Below are 20,142 nucleotides of genomic sequence, written 5' to 3'. Positions count from 1 at the left end.
CAGAGAATTCGTCACAAAAGAGACTGAAACTAAAAAAAATCAGAAATGTTGGAGATGAAAAACACAATGAATGAGATAAAAATCTGGAATCTGTAATAGTACTGATAGAGGACAGAATTAGCAACTTAGAGGACAGAAATATAGAAATGCTTCAAATGGAGGAGAAGAGAGAACTAAGACTAAAAAGAAATGAAGAAATTCTCTGAGAAATATCCAACTCAATTAGGAAATGCAACATAAGGACTATAGGTATTCCAGAGGGAGAAGAGGGAGAGAAAGGAGCAGAGAGCTTGTTCAAAGAGGTAATAGCGGAGAGCTTCCCAAACCTGGCTAAGGAGCTGGAAATACAAGTAAAGGAAGCCAATAGCACTCCTAATTACATCAATGTAAAAAGACCTTCTCCAAGGCATATAAGTAAAATTGGCAAAAGTCAATGATAAAAAATATTAAGGGCAGCAAGGCAGAAGAAAATAACCTACAAAAGAATCCCTATCAGGCTTTCAGTTGATTTCTCGGCAGAAAACTTACAGGCTAGGAGAGAGTGGAATGATATGTTCAAAATTCTGAAAGACAAAAACTTTCAGCCAAGAATACTCTACCCAATGAAAATATCCTTCAGATATGATAGATAAAAACTTTCCAGATAAACAAAAGCTGAGGGAATTCATCACCACAAGACCACCCTACAAAAAATGCTCAAGAAGGCCCTCATACCTGAAAATAAATAAATAAATAAATAAAGGGTTAACAGAGCCTTGAGCAAGGAGATAAATAGGCAGACAAAACCAGAAAATCACAGCTCTCTGTCAGAACAGGTTAGCAAACAATTATAACGTTAAAGATAAAAGAAAGGAAATCATCAATAATAACTATGATCACTTCATTTTAACCACAAACTCAACACAAAATGGAATAAGTTGTGACAAAAATAACTTAGAGAAGAAGAGAGGGGTGGAACCTGCTTAGACTAAGGAAATAAGAGGCTATCAGAAAATGGACTATCTCATCTATCTCATCTACAAGATCTTTTATACAAACCTCATGGTAACCATTAAACAAAAAATCAGAACAGAGACACAAATGATAAATAAAGAGAAAACTGAGAAAACCATCATAGAGAATCACCAAACTGAATTGGCAGTCAGAAATACATGGGGTGAGAAACAAGGGAAATATAGAACAACCGGAAAACTAGTGATAAAGTGGCATTATTATACCCTCACATATCAATAATCACTCTAAATGTAAATGTATTGAGTTCTCCAATCAAAAAACACATAGTGGCTGGATGTATTAAAAAACAAAACCCATCAATATGCTGCCTCCAGGAAACATATTTCAGGTCTAAGGACAGACAGTCTCAGAGTGAAGAGATGAAAGACGATACTCCAAGCTAATGGCAAACAAAAGAAAGCAGATGTTGCCATACTTATATCAGACAAAGTAGACCTCAAGACAAAAAAGGCAATGAGAGACAAAGAGGGGCAGTATATAATGATAAAGGGACACTCCACCAAGAGGACATAACACTTATAAATATATATGCACCTAACACAGGAGCACCAAAGTACATAAAGCAACTATTAACAGACCTAAAAGGAGAAATTAACAGCAACACAAGAATAGTAGGGAAACTTAACACCCCACTTACATCAGTGGATAAGTCATCCAGCCAGAAAGTCAATAAGGAAATAGTGGAATTAAACAAAAAACTTGACCAGATGGACCTAACAGATATATGTAGAACACGCCATCCAAAAACAGCAGAATACACGTTCTTCTCAAGTGCACATGGAACATTCTCAAAGGTAGACCATATGTTGGGAAACAAGGAAAGCCTCAATAGATTTAAGAAGCTTGAAATAATATCAAGTATCGTTTCCAACCATAATGCTATGAAATTAGAAATCAACTACAAGAAAAAAGCTGGAAAAGTCACAAATATATGGAGACTAAACAACATGCTACTGAATAACCAATGGATCATTGAAGAAATTAAAGGAGAAATCATAAAATATCTAGAAACAAATGAAAAGAGACCAAACAAACTCATATGGGATGCAGCAGAAGCCGTCCTAAGAGGCAAATTCATAGCAATACAGGCCCACCTTCACAAACAAGAGAAAATTCAAATAAGCAATCTTAAAATACACCTAACAGAACTAGAAAAAAAAGAACGAAGTCAGAAGTCAGCATAAGGAGGGAAATAATAAAAATTAGAGCAGAAATAAATGAAATTGAAACCAACAAAAACAGGATCGATGAAACTAAGAGCTCATTCCTTAAGAAAATAGAAATCGACAAACCCTTAGCTAGACTTACTAAGAAAAAAAGAGAGAAGGCTCAAATAAATAAAATTAGAAATGAAAGAGGAGAAATTACAATGGATACCACAGAAATACAAAAGGATTATAAGAGAATACTATAAAAAACTATATGCCAGCAAATTGGACAATCTAGAAGAAATGGATAAATTCTTAGACTCATACAACCTCCAAAAACTGAATCAAGAAGAAACAGAGAATCTGAATAGACCAATCACAAGTAAAGAGATTGAAACTAATAAGAAACTGAAAGCAATTCCTCTGAGAACAGGAAAAAGACAAGGGTGCCCACTCTTGCCACTGTCGTTCAGCATAGTACTGGAGGTTTGGGCCAAAGCAATTAGGCAAGAGAAAGAAATAAAAGGGATCCAAATTGGAAAGAAACAAGTGGAACTCTCACTGTTTACAGACAACATGATTTTATATGTAGAAAATCCTAAGGAATCCATTGGAAAACTGTTAGAAATAATCAACAACTACAGCAAAGTCACAGGGTACAAAATCAACTAACAAAAATCAGCTGCGTTTCTATACTCTAATAATGAACTAACAGAAAGAGAACTCGAGAATACAATCCCATTTACAATAGCAACAAAAAGAATAAAATATGTAGGAATAAATTTAACCAAGGAAATGAAAGACCTCTACAATAAAAACTATAAGACATTATTGAAAGAAATCTATGATGACATAAAGAAATGGAAAGATATTCCATGCACATGTCAGAAGAATAAACCGTTAAAATGTCCATATTACCTGAAGCAATCTACAGATTCAATGCAAACCCAATCAGAATCCCAGTGACATTCTTCACGGAAATAGAACAAAGAATCCTGAAATTCATATGGGGCAATAAAAGACCCTGAATAGCTAAAGCAATCCTGAAAAAAAATAGCAAAGCTGGAGGCATCACAACACCTGACTTCAAAATATAGTACAAAGCTATAGTAATCAAAACAGCATAGTACTGGCACTAATACAGACACACAGACCAACGGAAGAGAATTGAAAGCCCAGAAATAAAACTACACATCTACAGACAGCTAATCTTTGACAGAGTAGCTAAGAATATAGAATGGAGAAAGGAAATTCATCTTTTCAATAAACTGTTGGGAAAACTGGACAGCCACAAGCAAAAGAATGAAAGTAGACCATTATCTTTTTCTATACACAAGAACCAACTCAAAATGGATTAAAGACTCAGAAGTAAGACATGAAATTGTAAACTCCTAGAAGAAAATATAGTCAGTACACTCTTTGACTTCGGTCTTAGAAGCATCTTTTCAAATACCGTGTCTACTTGGCAAGGGAAACAAAAGAAAAACAAATGGGACTTCATCAGACTAAAGAGCTTCTGCAAGGTGAAGGGAACCATGAACAAATTGAAAAGACAGCCCACCAACTGGGAGAAAATATTTGCAAATCATATATCCATCAAGGGGTTAATCTCCAAAATATATGAAGAACTCATAACAATAACAAAAAACAAACAACTCGATCAAAAAATGGGCAGAGGAAATGAGCAGACATTTTTCCAAAGAAGATACACAGATGGCCAACAGGCACATGAAAAGATGTTCAATATCACTAATCATTAGGGAAATACAAATCAAAACTACAATGAGATATCACCTTAAACCTATTAGAATGGCTATAATTACCAAGACAAAAAACAGCAAATGTTGTCAAGGATATGGAAAAGGGAACTCTCATACAGTGCTGCTGGGAATGCAAAGTGGTGCAGCCGCTATGGAAAACACTATGGAAATTTCTCAAAAAATTAGAAATACCATACGACCCAGCTATCCCACTACTGGGTATTTTCCCAAAGAACTTGAAATCAACAATTCAGAGCAGCTTACGCACCCCTGTGTTCATTGCAGCATTATTCACAATAGCCAAGAAGTGGAAGCAACCCAAGTGCCCATCAACTAATGAATGGATAAAGAAGATGTGGTATAAATATACAATAGAATACTACTCAGCCATAAAAAAGACAAATCCCATTTGCAACAACATGGATGGACCTTGAGGGCATTATGTCAAGCAAATAAGCCAGACAGAGAAAGACAAACACCGTTTGATTTCACTCATATGTGGAAGACAAACAAACGTGAACAAAGACAACAGGTTAGTGGTTACCAGAGGGGAAGGAGGTTGGAGGGTGGGCATAATGGGTAAAGAGGCACATATATATGGTGAGTGACAAATGATGTATGACAGAAATTTCACAATGTTATAAACTGTTTTGACCTCAATAAAATAAAATTTTTAAAAAGCTACGCTGAGATACTCTTTTCACCTGTCAGATTGACCATCATCAAAAAGTTTGATAACACTATGAGGGGAAAGAGGCCCTTCCATTCACTGCTGTGGAAGTGTAAATTTGTACCAGCTCTCTGAAGGGCAGTTCTACCAGTTGTACTTTTTAGGAACTTTGCATACAGATTAATTCACATGTATATGAAATAATGTATATACAAGATTTATTCATTGAACCATTGTGTATAACAGGAAAAATTGTAAACAATCTGTAGAAGGCTAGTTCATTAAAACTATAATGCATTCATAGAATGGAATGCTGTGCATCCTTAAATAAGAACAAAGCTCTTTATGTACAAGTATGAGACAATCTCCAAGATACATTCAGTTAAAAAAAAAGTAGTATGTCGACTACTGTGTAATATGTTACTGTTTGTGTAAAAAGTGGAGAAAGAAGAGATGAATGCATGTATTTGTTGATACATAAGAAATTGATAACATTGATTACCCCTGGAGAAAGTAACTGGGCGGTAGGGGCCAGGGGTGCCAGGGAAAATTTTCACTCTTTGTTCTTTTGTACCTTTTGGATTTTGAACAATGTGAATATGTTACCCATTCAAAAATAAAAGAAAATGGTGAAGTATATTATTTTTCATACCAATGAAAGGCAACTTAAACAATATGTGTAGTCTGCCTAACACAAAAATTATAAGAGAATCTACCTTAGCAGCTTATAACACTGAAACAATATTTCTTGAAACAGTTGAAGTTGTTTCAGTGGAAAGGTTGGTTATCCCACATGACAAGTTTTTAACACCAAAGAATTCATTCTTTTTCTAGACCATACACTCTGGAACTTTTATTTAATGCTATTTAAAAATTCCTTCAACTCCTTATTTTATATGAGATCCTAGTCTCCTCAGCCAAGGTATTTTTCAGGAATGTTACCCCCAAAGTAGGCATGGGATTACTGCACTGAGCAACTAATGTAAGCTGTAAATTAAGGAAATTGCAGGCTGGAAATAAAAATTATAGTCCTTCCAGAACAGAAATTTGACTGTAAATCAAATGGAAATAGGTTATTTGAGACTATATTTACTTTTAGAAGAAATGAATTGTTTTAATAAGCCTATAAGCTATTGGAAAAAACCTGAGATCCATAATTCTTAAAATTGTTGCCTGCTACATTTTTAGAATTGAAGGAGGTATATAATACAGTGGTTAAGAACATGGACGTAGATGTTCGACCAACTTGGATTTTAGTCTCTGTGTATGGCCTTAGGCAACATACATAATATCTTTAAGGCCCAGTCTCTAAAATGGAAATAATATCTGCCTCACAGGGTTGTGAACATAGAATCAGATAGCTTGTATGTACTATTCCAAGCACAGTATGTGCAATAGTAAATGGTTGCAGTAACAACAGTAGCAGCCAACCCAAGCAATAAGGTGAAAAGAAAATCATACTTTGTACCCCTTGCTCAAAGAGGGTAAGTTAACTTGTCCTAGTATCATGGCTGGCAAGACAGAGGTGGCACTATAAGTCCATGTATGTTATGGCAAATAATTAGCTCAAAGTTCTTGATACACTTCTGTCTCCTCTCTCCAAGCCAGCCCCCATGGTTTTTTTTCTTTTGTATTATGTTTGGTTTTTATACATTGGAAATACAAGTTAAATGTTCAGTTTAGAAAATTTTGGAAAATAGAAGCTCAAAAAGGAAAACAAAAACTATCCCTAACTTGTCCCCTAGAATAGGATTGCTAGATAAAATATTTGGACATATGTACACTAAAAAATTTGTTGTTGTTTAACTGAAATTCAAGGTTATCTGGACTTCTTCTATTTTTATTTGCTAAATCTGGCAACCATTCCCTGGAAAGATCTGATGGGTATTATAGTATGTATATTATATTTGATAATCAGGTATTTCACTTTTAACCTTTGTAGGTATTGTTTTTACATGTATAATTGTGTCTTTACTATGAGATCAAATACATGTTTATTTAAATTTTCTTCATTTTTTAAAAGTGGTATCACTTCCATATTTTGATTTTAATATGATTCATTTTGATGTATATTGTTAGATGTAAGTATTAGCTTTTCCCCCTAAATGATTAATTACCTGTCCCAGTATCATATATTGAATAGTTTTCTTTTTCTGCTTATTTAATTGAATTCAGTGATTTCTCATAATAGCCTAAATTGTTTATTTTTTCACCTCGTGTAATTTATTATTTCTAGTTATTTGTGGCTATCTTATTATATATTTATTTTTATTTTAATGATTTTCATTATCTATAAAAGAATCTAATTTCTTTCTTCCTTATTTTTTTTTTGGTTTTGCTGGAAAAGATTCACCCTGAACTAACATCTGTTGCCAATCTTCCTCGTTTTCTTTTTTCCCTCCCCAAAGCCCCAGTACATAGATGTATATTCTAGTTGTAAGTCCTTCTAGTTCTTCTATGTAAGCGGCCTCCACAGCATGGCTACTGACAGAGGAGTGGTGTGGTTCTGCACCCGGGAACCAAATCCAGGTCACCAAAGCAGAATGCAGTAAACTTTAACTGCTAGACCATCAGGACTGGCTCAAGAATCTAATTTCTTTTAGGAAATAGTCAAGATATACATTATAAATAAGTGAATAAAATATTAGCTCACAGGCCCTGTAAAATCAACGTCTAAAACTAAATTCATGTTCTTCTTTCTAAATCTTGATCTCTCTCCTGTATTATTCACTTCAATTCTTGGTACTACTATTGTAGCCAAATGAAATTCTGGTTTTCCTCAAGGATTTCCTCATAACATCTCTAATCCTTAGGCTTTTCTGATTATAATTCCTGAATATTTCTCAAATCTTCTTCCTTTTCTTCACCCTAGGTTCTATTGCTGATTTCATACCATCACCTCTGGCTTCCCTTGGACCAATCCTTTTGCCAAATAGTTGCAAGTGGTCTATTTTAAAGCTCATATCTAACCACTTCTCTCTGCTGTTTGCTGTCAAACCCGTCAGTGCTGCTTCCCCCAGCCCATCTGCAAGCCCCATCAGTTGTCAGTTGCATTTGATCCACATACTTCCTATGGATGGCATTACAAAGAGCTCTAGGATCTGGCCTGTCTACTAGCCTCATCTGAAAGTTAGTCCTTAACTCTCGCTTCTTTCTAGGAATTCCAAATTATTATGTTCCCTCTTTCCCTATTCCACCCCTGTGACACATGCACGCAAATGATCCATTTTATATATCCATGCCCACTGCCAGCATTCCACCACTGCCCTTTCCCTGGCTCCCTCCTACCTATCTGTTGTCTGCTTAATATCCTTCTCCCTTCCTTCCCTACTAACAGAACCTTGATCTTACTGTGTAACTATCCAGGAGGGGCTATTGCATCTAAGTAGCAGTCATCAGTAGGCCTGCCAGGAAAGTTACTTAATTGGCCCCTTTTACCCTTTTTCTCCCTTCCTTCCTTCTTTCTTGAAACACAGACACAATGGCTGGAGCTCTAGAAGTCATCTTGAACTACAGAATGACTTTGAAGATTGTCATATAAGAGACACTGACACACACATCACTAGTGACACACAGTGTAAATGTAAAGTAAGCTTTCTTGAGAATAACTTAAAAGCAGAGAAGCAGTGGAGCCTATGTGGTTCCTCAGCTTTCATTCCATAGAGGTATGCTTTGGCCAGACAAAAATATCATGAGCTATAAGTGTTCCAGGAGAGGGAAGCTGCCTCCATACCACTTTACATTTTTATGGGGCAGTCGAAGGAATAAACTGAGAATCTAACAGTGGGCTTCCTGGTTAGGAAAGCCGCCTTCCAGACCAGAGCCTACCCACAGACCTGTTTCCGTGCCACTGCTGTTGGTATCCCGTAGAGATCTGGTGTTCTTCCCAAGAGCCAGTTCAGACCTGATGGACAAACTCATTGCCAAGTTAACAGTTGGGAGAGAACAGAGGCCCCAAGACTTTCCAGAAAATAAAAAGACTTTCTCCCTTGAGGACTAATCCCAGTACTAAAGATGGTGGAGCAATGTTATGGAAGGAGTCTGGGTTTTTGTTAACTGTGGAGCCACCATACAGATCCTGGAATGCTCACTTCTGTAGTTGTGAGAGAGAAATAAACCAAGGTTTCTGTGTAATATAACTAACTAATTCTAACTAGTACCTCTGATAAGATACTGTGAAAGCCTTTACCTCTTCAGAAAGCCTTCTGTGGACTTTTGGGCTGGGTTGGAACCTCTCTGTTTTATGCTTCCAGATTACTCTCAGTATGTTTCTGTCTTCTCATCACTTTATGTTGTAATGATGTGTTTCTGTTTCTTTTCCGTACTAGCATGATTCCCTAAGGGTCAGTACCATATTTCACTCCCTTTGGTCACTCCAGTCCCCAGTATAGAATGTCTCAAGCACAGCAGACATGCAGGGAACCTTGGTCTGAATGAAGGAATAAATGAAACTCCTATTTGTTGGCATTTTTTTTTTCATCAACTCTCATTATATAATTGTAGCCCTCCACAGGTAGTCTCCTGCTTTGGCTGATTGGAAACATTTGCAAAACGTTGACAATTGTTCAGGCCAGCTGGTGGCGTAGTGGTTAAGTTCTCGCTCTCCACATCATCAGCCCAGGGTTCCCAGGTTTGCATACTGGGCACTGACCTAGCACTGCATCAAGCCACAATGTGGTGGCATCCCACATAAAATAGAGGAAGATTGGCATGGATGTTAGCTCAACAGCTATCTTCCTCAAGCAAAAAGAGGAGGATAGGCAACAGATGTTAGCTCAGGGCCAATCTTCCTCACTCACACACACACACACACAAATTGAGAATTGTTTTCATTTAGTCCATAGTCAAAGGACTATAAACTTTATGCCTTTGACTCCATTTTTTCTTGGTCCCAGTTTCATATCCATTTTGGAGAATGTAATATTTTTGTATCCTAAAGTTACTAAGGCTGTCTTATAATATGCCATTGACATGTGGTGTCAAATTCTTCAAAATACAGTATTAGATAATGCAAACTATTAGCTATTAAATACAAATATTATTGGTTTTTGCTTCTCAGTATTGAATGTGTTTGAAACTAATGTACAATTTATTTGAAGCTTTTTAGTTCCTGCTAATTTGTTGCCTAGAATTTCTTTGGGCCTTAGCAAAACTTTTGTATTTGAGATTTGTTTATTGGCTAGTGTCCCTTCATAAGCTAGGTATTTTATTAGTAAAGTTCAGTAAGTGGTTTTTCTCATCTACGAATTCTCAGCTGTAAAAGTTGCTATATTGTGTCCTATTTTTATCTTCTTTATGTACGTTTATCCAAGCTAAAATATTTTTAATTTTACAGACAGTAGCCCTTGATGGAACTTTATTTTTAAAATCTGGAGTGATCTCTGGAGGGTCGAGTGATTTAAAATACAAGGCTAGATGCTGGGATGAGAAAGAGTTAAAGAATTTAAGAGACAGAAGAACCCAGTTAGTCCAAGAATTAAAGGTAAATCCATGTTGTGAAAGTTATAGAATACTAAGTAGAATAACTGTGTTTTCAAACTAACTTTTTTGGTTAATAAAAGTACCATGCCTGTAGTTTTAAAAAATACAAATAAAGCAGAATGGAATACAGTGAAAAGTAAAAATCTTCCCCTTACCCATGTTTACATCTTGGTGTGTATTTGCTAAACACAGTTTGATGCATAGCCTCCAGAAATTTGCTCTGTATATACAAGTATATGTATTATTTTTTCTATTTGTTTTATAATAGACTTTTGCTAAATAATGTTTGCAGCAAGCTTTTTCATTTAATATCATAACAGGGACATGTTTTCATTTTAGCATATAGAGAACCACTTTATTTTTAATGAATCCTTCCTGGTATTTCCCTGTATAGGTTTTGTTTATTTAACTAGTCTCCAATAATGGACATTTTGGTTTTTGCTGTTACAAATGATGCAGCACTAAACATTCTTTAAAGAGGGAGAGTAACATAGTACCTAAGAGTATAAATTCTGTAGCCACAATGCCTAAGTTTGAATCCTGGCTCTGCCACTTACCAGCAGTATGACCTTAGGCAAGTTACCTAACCCCTTAGTACCTTACTTTCCCCATCTGTAAAATGGGGATAATAAAAGTCCTTCCTCTAGGGTTATTTGAAGGATTAAATCAGATAATCCAGATAAAATACTTAAAACAATGCCTGGCGTATGTAAGCACTATATAAATGTTTATTATTATTATATCTTTACTTGTATAGCTATATCTCTAAGATGAATTCCTATATGTATAATTTCTGGGTCTAAGGATATGTGTATTTAAAATGTTGATAGATATTGCTAAATTCACGTCAAAAGAAAACTTGTAGTAGGGTGTTTATGTCCCTAGATTGCACCACTAGTTAGAGCAAATGTCTTAATCTTTGCCAATCTGATTGGTAAAAACAATGTAACCCAATTGTTGAATGTGCTTTCTTAAATTGTAACTGAGGTTGAGCATTTCCTCATGTATTTATTGGTTCTTCATAATTTTTTTTCTTCTTTGAACTGCTTATTTATTTCGTGTGTACATTTTTCTTTTAGATTATTTTATTACCTACTTTAAGAATTATTTGTATAATAAGTAAATTAGTCCTTAGTCATATACTAGTAAAATATATTGTTTCACTTTTTTGTCAGCTGTATTGAAGTATAGTTTATATACAGTAACAGTCTCCAATTTGAAGTGTATGGTTCAGTAAGTTTTGACAAATGAATATAGCTGTGTAACCACCACCACAATCATGATATAGAACATTTTCATAACCCCCCAAAATGCCTGTGTGCTCCTTTGTAGTCAGTCCCCTCCTCTGGGCCCTGGCAACCCAAAATGCTTTGTGTCATTATTGTTTTTCCTCTTCTAGAAATAGAATCATACAGTTAGCCTGTGTGTCATGCTTTCTTCATTTAGCGTAATGCTTTTGAGATTCATGTTGTGTGTATCAAAAGTTTATTCTTTTTTATTGCTCATTATCTGTTTGACATTTGACTTTGCTTTTTTTTGGTCACACATGCATTTTTAATCTTTATGTAGCCAAATTTCTTAATCTTTTACAACTTTTGGATTTTAATGTCATACTCAGAAAGACCTTTTTCTTTTTCTTTTTTTTATATTGAGTTAATGATAGGTTACAGTCTTGTGTGATTTCAGTTGTACATTAATGTTTGTCATTCGTGTTGTAGGTGCACCATTTTATCCTTTGTGCCCACCCCCCCGCCCCACCTTTCCCCTGGTAGCCACTAATCTGTTCTCTTTGTCCACATTTTTAAATTCCTCATATGAGTGGAGTCATACAGAGATTATCCTTCTCTAACTGGCTTATTTCACTTAACATAATTCCCTCAAGCTCCATCCATGTTGTTGCAAGTGGGATGATTTTGTTCTGTTTTGCAGCTGAGTAGTATTCCGTTGTATATATATACCACAACTTCTTTATCCATTCATCTGTTGATGGGCACTTAGGTTGCTTCCATGTCTTGGCTACTGTAAATAATGCTGCAATGAACATTGGGGTGCATAGGACTTTTGGAATTGCTGACTTCAAGCTCCTTGGATAGATACCCATAGTGGAATGGCTGGATCATATGGTAGTTCTATTTTTAATTTTTTGAGGAATCTCCATACTGTTTTCCATAGTGGCTGCACTAGTTTTCATTCCCACCAGCAGCGTATGAGGGTTCCATTCTCTCCACAACCTCTCCAACATTTGTTACTATTAGATTTAGATATTTTTGTCATTCTAATGGGTGTAAGGTGATATCTCAGTGTAGCTTTGATTTGCATTTCCTTGATGATCAGCGATGATGAGCATCTTTTCATGTGCCTATTAGCCATCCATATATCCACTTTGGAGAAATGTCTGTTCATGTCTCCAGCCCATTTTTTGATCGGGTTGTTTGATTTTTTGTTGTTGAGTTGTGAGAGTTCCTTATATGTTATGGATGTTAAGCCTTTGTCAGATATATGACTTGCAAATATTTTTTCCCAGTTAGTGGATTGTTTTTTTGTTTCAATCCTGTTTTCATTTGCCTTGAAGAAGCTCTTTAGTCTGATGAAGTCCCATTTGTTTATTCTTTCTATTGTTTCCCTTCTCTGAGAAGACATGGTGTCCGAAAAGAAGACCTTTTTCTTTTTGAAGATCACAAAAGAAATTCAGTAATGCTTCCTTCTAGTGCTTTTGTGTATTCAACATTTATATTTTTTAGTCATCTGGAATTTATGTTGATGACTGGGCCTGCAGCTTTATTTTTACCAACAGACTTGCTGTTTTATCCAAGTGTCATTTGTGGAATATGATAATCTTCCACACACACTTACTTGAAACATCAGCTTTAACAGATACCTTATGAAGCTACATATTAGTAGGTTGTGGCCTCCCTATTCCTGAGTTTGGTTGAGTCCAGGGAGACCAGACAGACATCTTTTCCTGTCTCAGAGTGGAACACTGACAGTCTTCTGTTGTATTCACTGGCCCTTGGGTATAGAGAATGCTTGTGAAACAGCTGCCATTTAGGACACTTTAATACCCAGACCCGATCCACAGTGGGCAAAGAAGTACATAAATTCAGGTGAGGTGTTCTGGGAGCTTGGCAACAACGTGAACAAAACAAATAAAAGAGCGTTAATGAAATTCAGTGTAGTGTCAAAATACGCCCTGTACCCCTGCAAAAAAAGACTTTCTGGAGCTAAAAAAACGTATTTCTAAACTATAGAATGCAGTAGATGAATTGAAGGATAGGCGTGCCATTGTTGAGAACCAAATTAATAGCCTGGAAGGCCAAGTGGAAGAAGCACGTGGAAGAAGATTAAATGTCTTTAATCTGAGGACCCACCTGAAAGGACACGTGCAGTTCCATGTAGGTTTGATGAGAAAAGGCACACGATAACACAGATTTTGGTGTAATTCCTGAAGTCCTAGGTTATATAGAAGCAGTCCTAAAATACCCTTTCTGCTTTAAAAAATATTCCTTAGAGATTAAAAAAAAATCTAGCTTGTATCAAACTACAAAACTGGGTGAGACTGTGGAATAATAGCTGCAGACAACTGAGGGGAAAGGACTACAGCTGAGGATATCATTTGCCTCTCAGGTATCTGCAGATAAGTAAATTCAGAGACTATGTCTCCACATACTTCGTGTGACAAAATACTAGAGAAAGTACCGTAAGCAACACATGAATTAGAACAGATGTAATATAATAAATTAATAGGGCTAAACTAACACAGCAAAACCTAGGAATTGGAGATGGAGAGAGAAGTAAGTGCTTTTCAAAGGTTTCATCTGTGAGGAGGTGAGGAAATAATAATATTCTAAAGATTGTATCTTGGTGGGTGGGGAGACGTGGGTAGGACTAGAGTGTTAAAAGTACATTAAATTAGGAACAAATAACAAACCAACAAAAATAATGCATGAAAATAATTTTTTAAAAGTAAGAGGAAAAAAAATATTTGTATATCGGTGATTACGGTAAACATGTGTGGATTTAAGTTTCCCTTTAAAAGACCAAGACATTCATGAGTTAAAAAGCAAAACTCAGCTAAATGTTGTTTGCAAGAAATTGTCTTAAAATTGAATGTTGGAAATAATGGGATGAACACCTAAAAAATGCAAATAAAAAAGAAATCAGGAGTGACAGTATCAGACAATATGAACTTTGAAGTTAAAAATCCTCACATATAGTAAGTTTTCAATAAATATTTATTGAATGAATTGAATAAAGAAGGACATTATGTAGTAAAGACAAGATCTCTATTTTAAGCCTGTTTGTAGCACATAGCACCTAATTTTTTTTTTTTTTTTTTGCTGAGGAATATTCGCCCTGAGCCAATCTTCCTCTAATATTTACTATGTGGGCCACCAGCACAGCATGGCTGCTAACAGAGTGGTGTAGGCCCGAACCCAGGAACAAAACCCAGGCTGCCAAAGCAGAGTGTACCGAACTTAACCACTCGGCCACTGGGGCTTGCCCAGAACCCAAATATTTAAAACAAGAATATTTAATAAAGGTGAAATTAGAATAGAACCTTTCACTATACCTCTTTCAAAATTGGACAGGTCTAGTAGACAAAAATGATAAAACTTAGAGGAATTTGTAACACAATCAATAAACTTAAATCCAGATTGTGTCTCTACCACATATTAGCGTGACTCTAAGTTACTTAAATACTTTTATGCTTTAGTTTTCTCATCAATAGAATGGGGATAATAACAGCACCTATTTCCTAGCGTTGTTAAGAGGACTAAGTATGTTAGTAAATGTAAACTTTGTAGAACAATAAGTGCTCAATAAATGTAAGACATTATTTAACATATCCATAAAACACTTATAAAAACTGGTCATATGCTTGTCCACAATGGAAACCTCAACAGTTTTTCAAAAGTAAAGATTTTTATCGGTTACCTTGATCATAATGATCATAGTGAAATTAGAACTAGTGATCAAAAAAATCTTTGTCTACATAGAAATTAAGAAATGTACTAGTAGATAGTTTGGGGACCAGAGAAGTAATCAAGAGGCCAATTACAAAATGTCTCAAAAGTGATGAATAGGAAGTCTTTGAGACACAGTAAAAGCTACATCAAGAGGAAAATACCTTCATTATTGAAGAAAGATGAAATATAAGGGAATTTATTTCCTTAAGAAACTAGAACAACCACAAAATAACAAAAACTATAGGGGAATTTTTTTCTAAGCTGAAATTAATTAAATAGAAAACAACTCAAAATAGAAAAGGGACAAATGAATCTAAAAACTGGTTCTTTTGAAAGACTAATAAAATAAACTCTATGCAACTCTAATGAAGGAAAGAAAACTTAGAAGCAGACAAACAGATCAGGAATGAGAAAATTAAAATAAGTTTAACAGACTCTTACATGCAAATAACTATATAGTGAAAAAAAATTGAAAATCTGGAAGAAATGGATGATTTTCAGAAAACAAATTACCAAGATTGACCAGAAAAAACATGGGACATTTGAAAAGTGAGGCAGCAGTGTAGTCGGTGGCCCAGTCCCCATCCACAACCCCTTCCTTGGTTGCCTTTTTTATAGTATTGTAAAAAACTAAAACAACTTGATTTCCCAAGTTTCCTTGTAGCTAGTGGTGGCTTTGTGACAGTTTTAGAGATATAAATGGAAGTGTTGGTGTTATCTTTTGTGTTTTCTTCTTCCGGACTGGAGTGCAGTCAAGAGGCCTGGAGATGCGGCAGCAATCTTAGACCAAGAGACAGGGAGCATGAGTATAAAACCACTGCGCTGAGAAGCTGAAAGTTAGGTGCCTTTGTTGAGGGACCGCGTCACCCCAGGCTGCTTTTGTGAAGGAAAATAAACCCACAGTTTTTTAAGCCACCATTAATCGAGTGATCTATCATTCAAAAAAGACTTCAGGAATGTAAAACAGTATGGCAGCTATGGAAAACAATATGGTTCTCAAAAAATTAAAAATAAGATTACCATATGATCCAGCAATTCCACTTCTGGGTCTATACTCCAAGGAATTGAAAGCAGGGTCTAGAAGAGATACTTGTACACCCATGTTCGTAACAGCGCTATTCACAATAGCCAAAAAGTAGAAGCAACCCAGGTGTCCATCAACGGATGAATGGATAATCAAAATATCTATACATACACTGGAATATTATTCAACCTTAAAAAGAGAGGAAATTCAAACACGTGCTACAAAATGGATGAACCTTACAGACATTATGCTACATGAAATGTCAGTCATAAAAAGGCAAATACTGTATGGTTTTACTTATATGGGGTCCTTACATAGTCAGATTCATAGAGGCAGAAAGTAGAATGGTGGTCGCCAGGGACTGGGAAGGATAGGAGAAGGGAGAGTTGTTTAATGGGTAGCGAGTTTCAGTTTTGCAAGATGAAAACAATTCTGGAGATTGGTTGCACAACAATGTGAATGTACTTAAACACCATTGAACTGTACACTTAAAAACAGTAAAGATAGTAAATTGTATGTATATTTTACCACAGTTTTCTTTAAAAAGTCCCTGGGACCAGATGGGTTTACAGCTGAGTTCTATATAATATAATTCTAATGTTATTTAAGCCATTCTAGATCATGGAAAAAGATGGAAACTTCCCAGTTTATTTTATAAAGTTAGTATAAATTTAGTATCAAATATTATAAAGATACTACAAAAAATAAAACCGAAGACTGAATTCTCTTGTGAATATAAATGCATAATTTCTAAATTAAATATCAGTATAGAGAATTCAGCAAGGTAGTGAAAGAAAAATACATCAGACTGAATAGGATTTGTACCAAGAATATGTGGTGTTTCAATATTAAGTGATCAATCAACATAATCCATTACATTACCAAATTAAAGGCAAGAGAAAAAATCATGTGGTCATACGTAGAAAGGCATTTGATAAAGTTCAGCAGCTAGTCGTAATTAAAGTACCAAGTAAAAGAGTGATTGGTGGAAATTATTTAAATAAAATAAATAGTTCTTATCCAAAACTAACAAATAATTGCTTAAATGTGAAACATTAAAACCATTTTAGTTAAAATCAGGAAGTAGACAGATATCTGCCCTATCATTATTATTTAATGTGGTCTTGGAAGAAAAAGTAAATACAGTTAGGCCAAAATGAAATAGTTTGTATAAATCTTTGAAGAGATGAGAAAAACTAACTTTTTGCTGAAAATAAGATTATAGTTTAAAAACTAGATTTAATAAGATAGTGGGAGTGCTATGTAAATAAACAAAACTATATTTTTCTCTATATTAAGAAAAAGCATCAAAAATGGAAAAATATTCTGCTGACAATAGGAATAAATGTCAATATAAAGGCACAGTAACTATTTTTAGAAAACTAAATCTTCTTGAAGGACACAAAACAAAGGAAAAATACTATATTCTTGGGTTATAATTCCTCCAATTAATATTTAACTTGAATGCAAGTTTAAAATGTTACCAAGGATTTTTAAATTTGATAAAATGATCTTGTAATTCCTACAAATGAAGATTTTCCTGAGACTACTCAAAAAATACATGGCAAAAGAGAATGAGGTGGAACTTCTCTTACCAGCATACAGAATACTGTGAAAAGCCATTGTAATCAACTTGATGTAGTGTTGGCATAGGAATGGACGGATTAATGAAACAGAATAGGAATTCCAGAAATAAAGCTCAGTATATTTGACCATTTAGTATACAACAAAGATAATGTTTTAGTTCAGTGGGAAAAGGATTTATTATTTAGCAAATGGTATTGCCACATCTAGAGAAAGTAATTTTGTGCCCCATATTATAACATATAAAGATAAATTCCAGATAGATTAAAAACTTGAATGTAAAAAAATTTTTAAATGAGAATAAAAACCATTGTATACATTAAAAAAAAGTTTAAAATGAAGACTAGGTTCTTTACTATCGAAGAACTCTTTACAAATTGACATGAAAAAGACATTATGAGAGACACTTCTGGAGAAAGGATAGGATTAGGCACTTCTCAGAAAGAAGAAATCTATGTGGCTAATAAACATGAAAAAATGCCCTATATAGGATCTAGTACTCAGGGGCATACAAATTAAATTGATTACTTCATATATACCAACAAGACTTGGAAAAAATATATATATATGCTAGTGGAGAGAGAAAGAAACACATACTTGTACATTAATTATAGAAATGTGAATTGTTACAGCCTTTGGGAAAGCTATTCGTACCAGCTAGTAAAATAAAAATGTGAATACCTTTGACCCATCCATCTCACCCTAGGGAATCTATTGCGTGGAAATAAAAACACCAATACTCAAGGGTTTACATACAAGTAGGTCATGCAGCATTGTTTGTGGTGACAAAAACTAGGAAACAAGGTGAATGCCCACCATTAGGAGAACAGTTGAATAATTTTGGTACAGCCACACACTGGAATAATATGCAGCCATTAAAGAATGAATTTGGAGCTTTATCAGCTGACTCTTGAGAGTAACTGAATGAGAAAAGCAGGAGACAGAAAAGCATGTTCAATATGGTTCTAAATTTGCAAAATGAGACTGAAAAAACCAACATATATAGGTGAATATGTATACATGTGTATTCGTATAAGGACTTGGAGTAAAAAACAGAAGGACATATACTAGGGAGTTAATTTGGTTGAATAATAGGGAGGTGAAGGGAGAAGGGATGGACGAGACAAGAATGACTAAAAGAAAGGCAGCATGTGTCATATGATCCCTTTTGTGCCGTTTATGAGCCATAGGTGGAACACGCACCCCCCATTCCTCATTTTTCATGTCTGTTTCCTGTTAGGAAGTGTGTTAGTTTTTTGAGGATGCTGTATAGCATCTTGGTTCCTCTAGATGGCTTGTGTACTTAATTGCCCAGTCTTTTACCAGAAGAAGGGAAGATGGAGTGTGGGTGTGGTTAGATGTAAAAATCAGTGAATTATGACGCATGAAAGCACTTTGAAAAGTGAAAGTATTTTTCTACTGTAAAATGTTATTATATTTTCTCTTCCTTTCTAGGATTTAATGAAGACACTTCGCAAGGAAGCAGATTTGAAACAAATACGCACTCTAGCACAAGGAACTCATACACGACTCAAATATTCGCAAAGTGAACTGGAGATGATTAAAAAGAAGCAGCTTGCTGCTTTTCACCGGGTACTATGGACTTAGATAAAATTTGATGGAAATTAGAACCAGGACATAGAATTTCAGAAATTACTTTTATATAGCATCATGTAATTTTTACACTTTTACCCGTGATTGAGATTATATTATGGTTACTATAGGGTATATTATAGTTTATTTTTATGGTTGTTAATTTTGTTATCCAATTGTACCTGAATTTGCCTTATCTCATGGATTCCTTTTTTTTCTAAAAGACACCTATCACGTTTTTGGCTTCACTATGTAAAGCTAAAATAGCTATGTTAAAAAGGCGTTTTTTCTCTTTTGTAATTAGGAACAATCTCAGCTACAAAGTGAACTACTAAATATTGAGTCTCAATGTGCTATGTTGAGTGAAGGAATCAAAGAACGACGACAAAGAATGGAAGCATTTCAAGAAAAGATAGATAAGGTTACGAATGATGTATTTTTTACTAAATGGCACATAGAGTATAGTTCTAGACAATACACTAGATTTAGGGCTTCTTAAATATATATTAAATTAAAATTTGATAAGTGCTATGTTTTACTGGTTTGCCAAGTTAATTTCCTGTATCTTTTGAGAGCCACTGTTGTGCATCTCAAGAGACAATGACCAGTGCTTAGTTACTCTCTTCTGCTCTCCAGCCTCTCCTGCCCATTGTAGAAGTTACAGCCTCTTTCTTTCTTTTTCTGCCCTTAACACCAGGAAGGAAGGAATTTTGTCATTCATGTTATCTTTTAAGGTTACTTATTCACTCAGTAATTATTTCTTGAATATTTAATGCATATTCTAGGCACAGTACTTGGTTCTGGGGCAGCAAAGATTTGGTCATCTAACCTCTGCTTACAAAATGATAGGAACTTTCTGTTTTAATTCATTCCACTGTGGCTTATATCTAATCCTTAGAAA

General features: G+C 35.0%; 1 protein-coding gene across 3 annotated transcripts in view; it reads left to right on the top strand.

Annotated features, from left to right (window-relative positions):
• SMC1B (structural maintenance of chromosomes 1B) overlaps positions 1-20,142 on the top strand; it is a 76,883-nt gene that overhangs the window by 37,163 nt on the left and 19,578 nt on the right. For all 3 annotated transcript variants that reach the window (XR_011534780.1, XM_070600427.1, XM_008543171.2), the window contains 3 exons: positions 9,928-10,074; positions 19,104-19,241; positions 19,546-19,662. Coding sequence is in view for 2 of the 3 variants with exons in the window: in XM_070600427.1 (XP_070456528.1) it covers positions 9,928-10,074; positions 19,104-19,241; positions 19,546-19,662 (402 nt within the window). In the remaining variant the exon portion in view is untranslated. The remainder of the gene's footprint in view (positions 1-9,927; positions 10,075-19,103; positions 19,242-19,545; positions 19,663-20,142) is intronic.

The sequence above is a fragment of the Equus przewalskii genome, chromosome 29 (genome assembly GCF_037783145.1).
Source record: "Equus przewalskii isolate Varuska chromosome 29, EquPr2, whole genome shotgun sequence".
Taxonomy (NCBI): Eukaryota; Metazoa; Chordata; class Mammalia; order Perissodactyla; family Equidae; genus Equus; species Equus przewalskii.
This window is presented reverse-complemented; position numbering and strand designations above follow the sequence as displayed.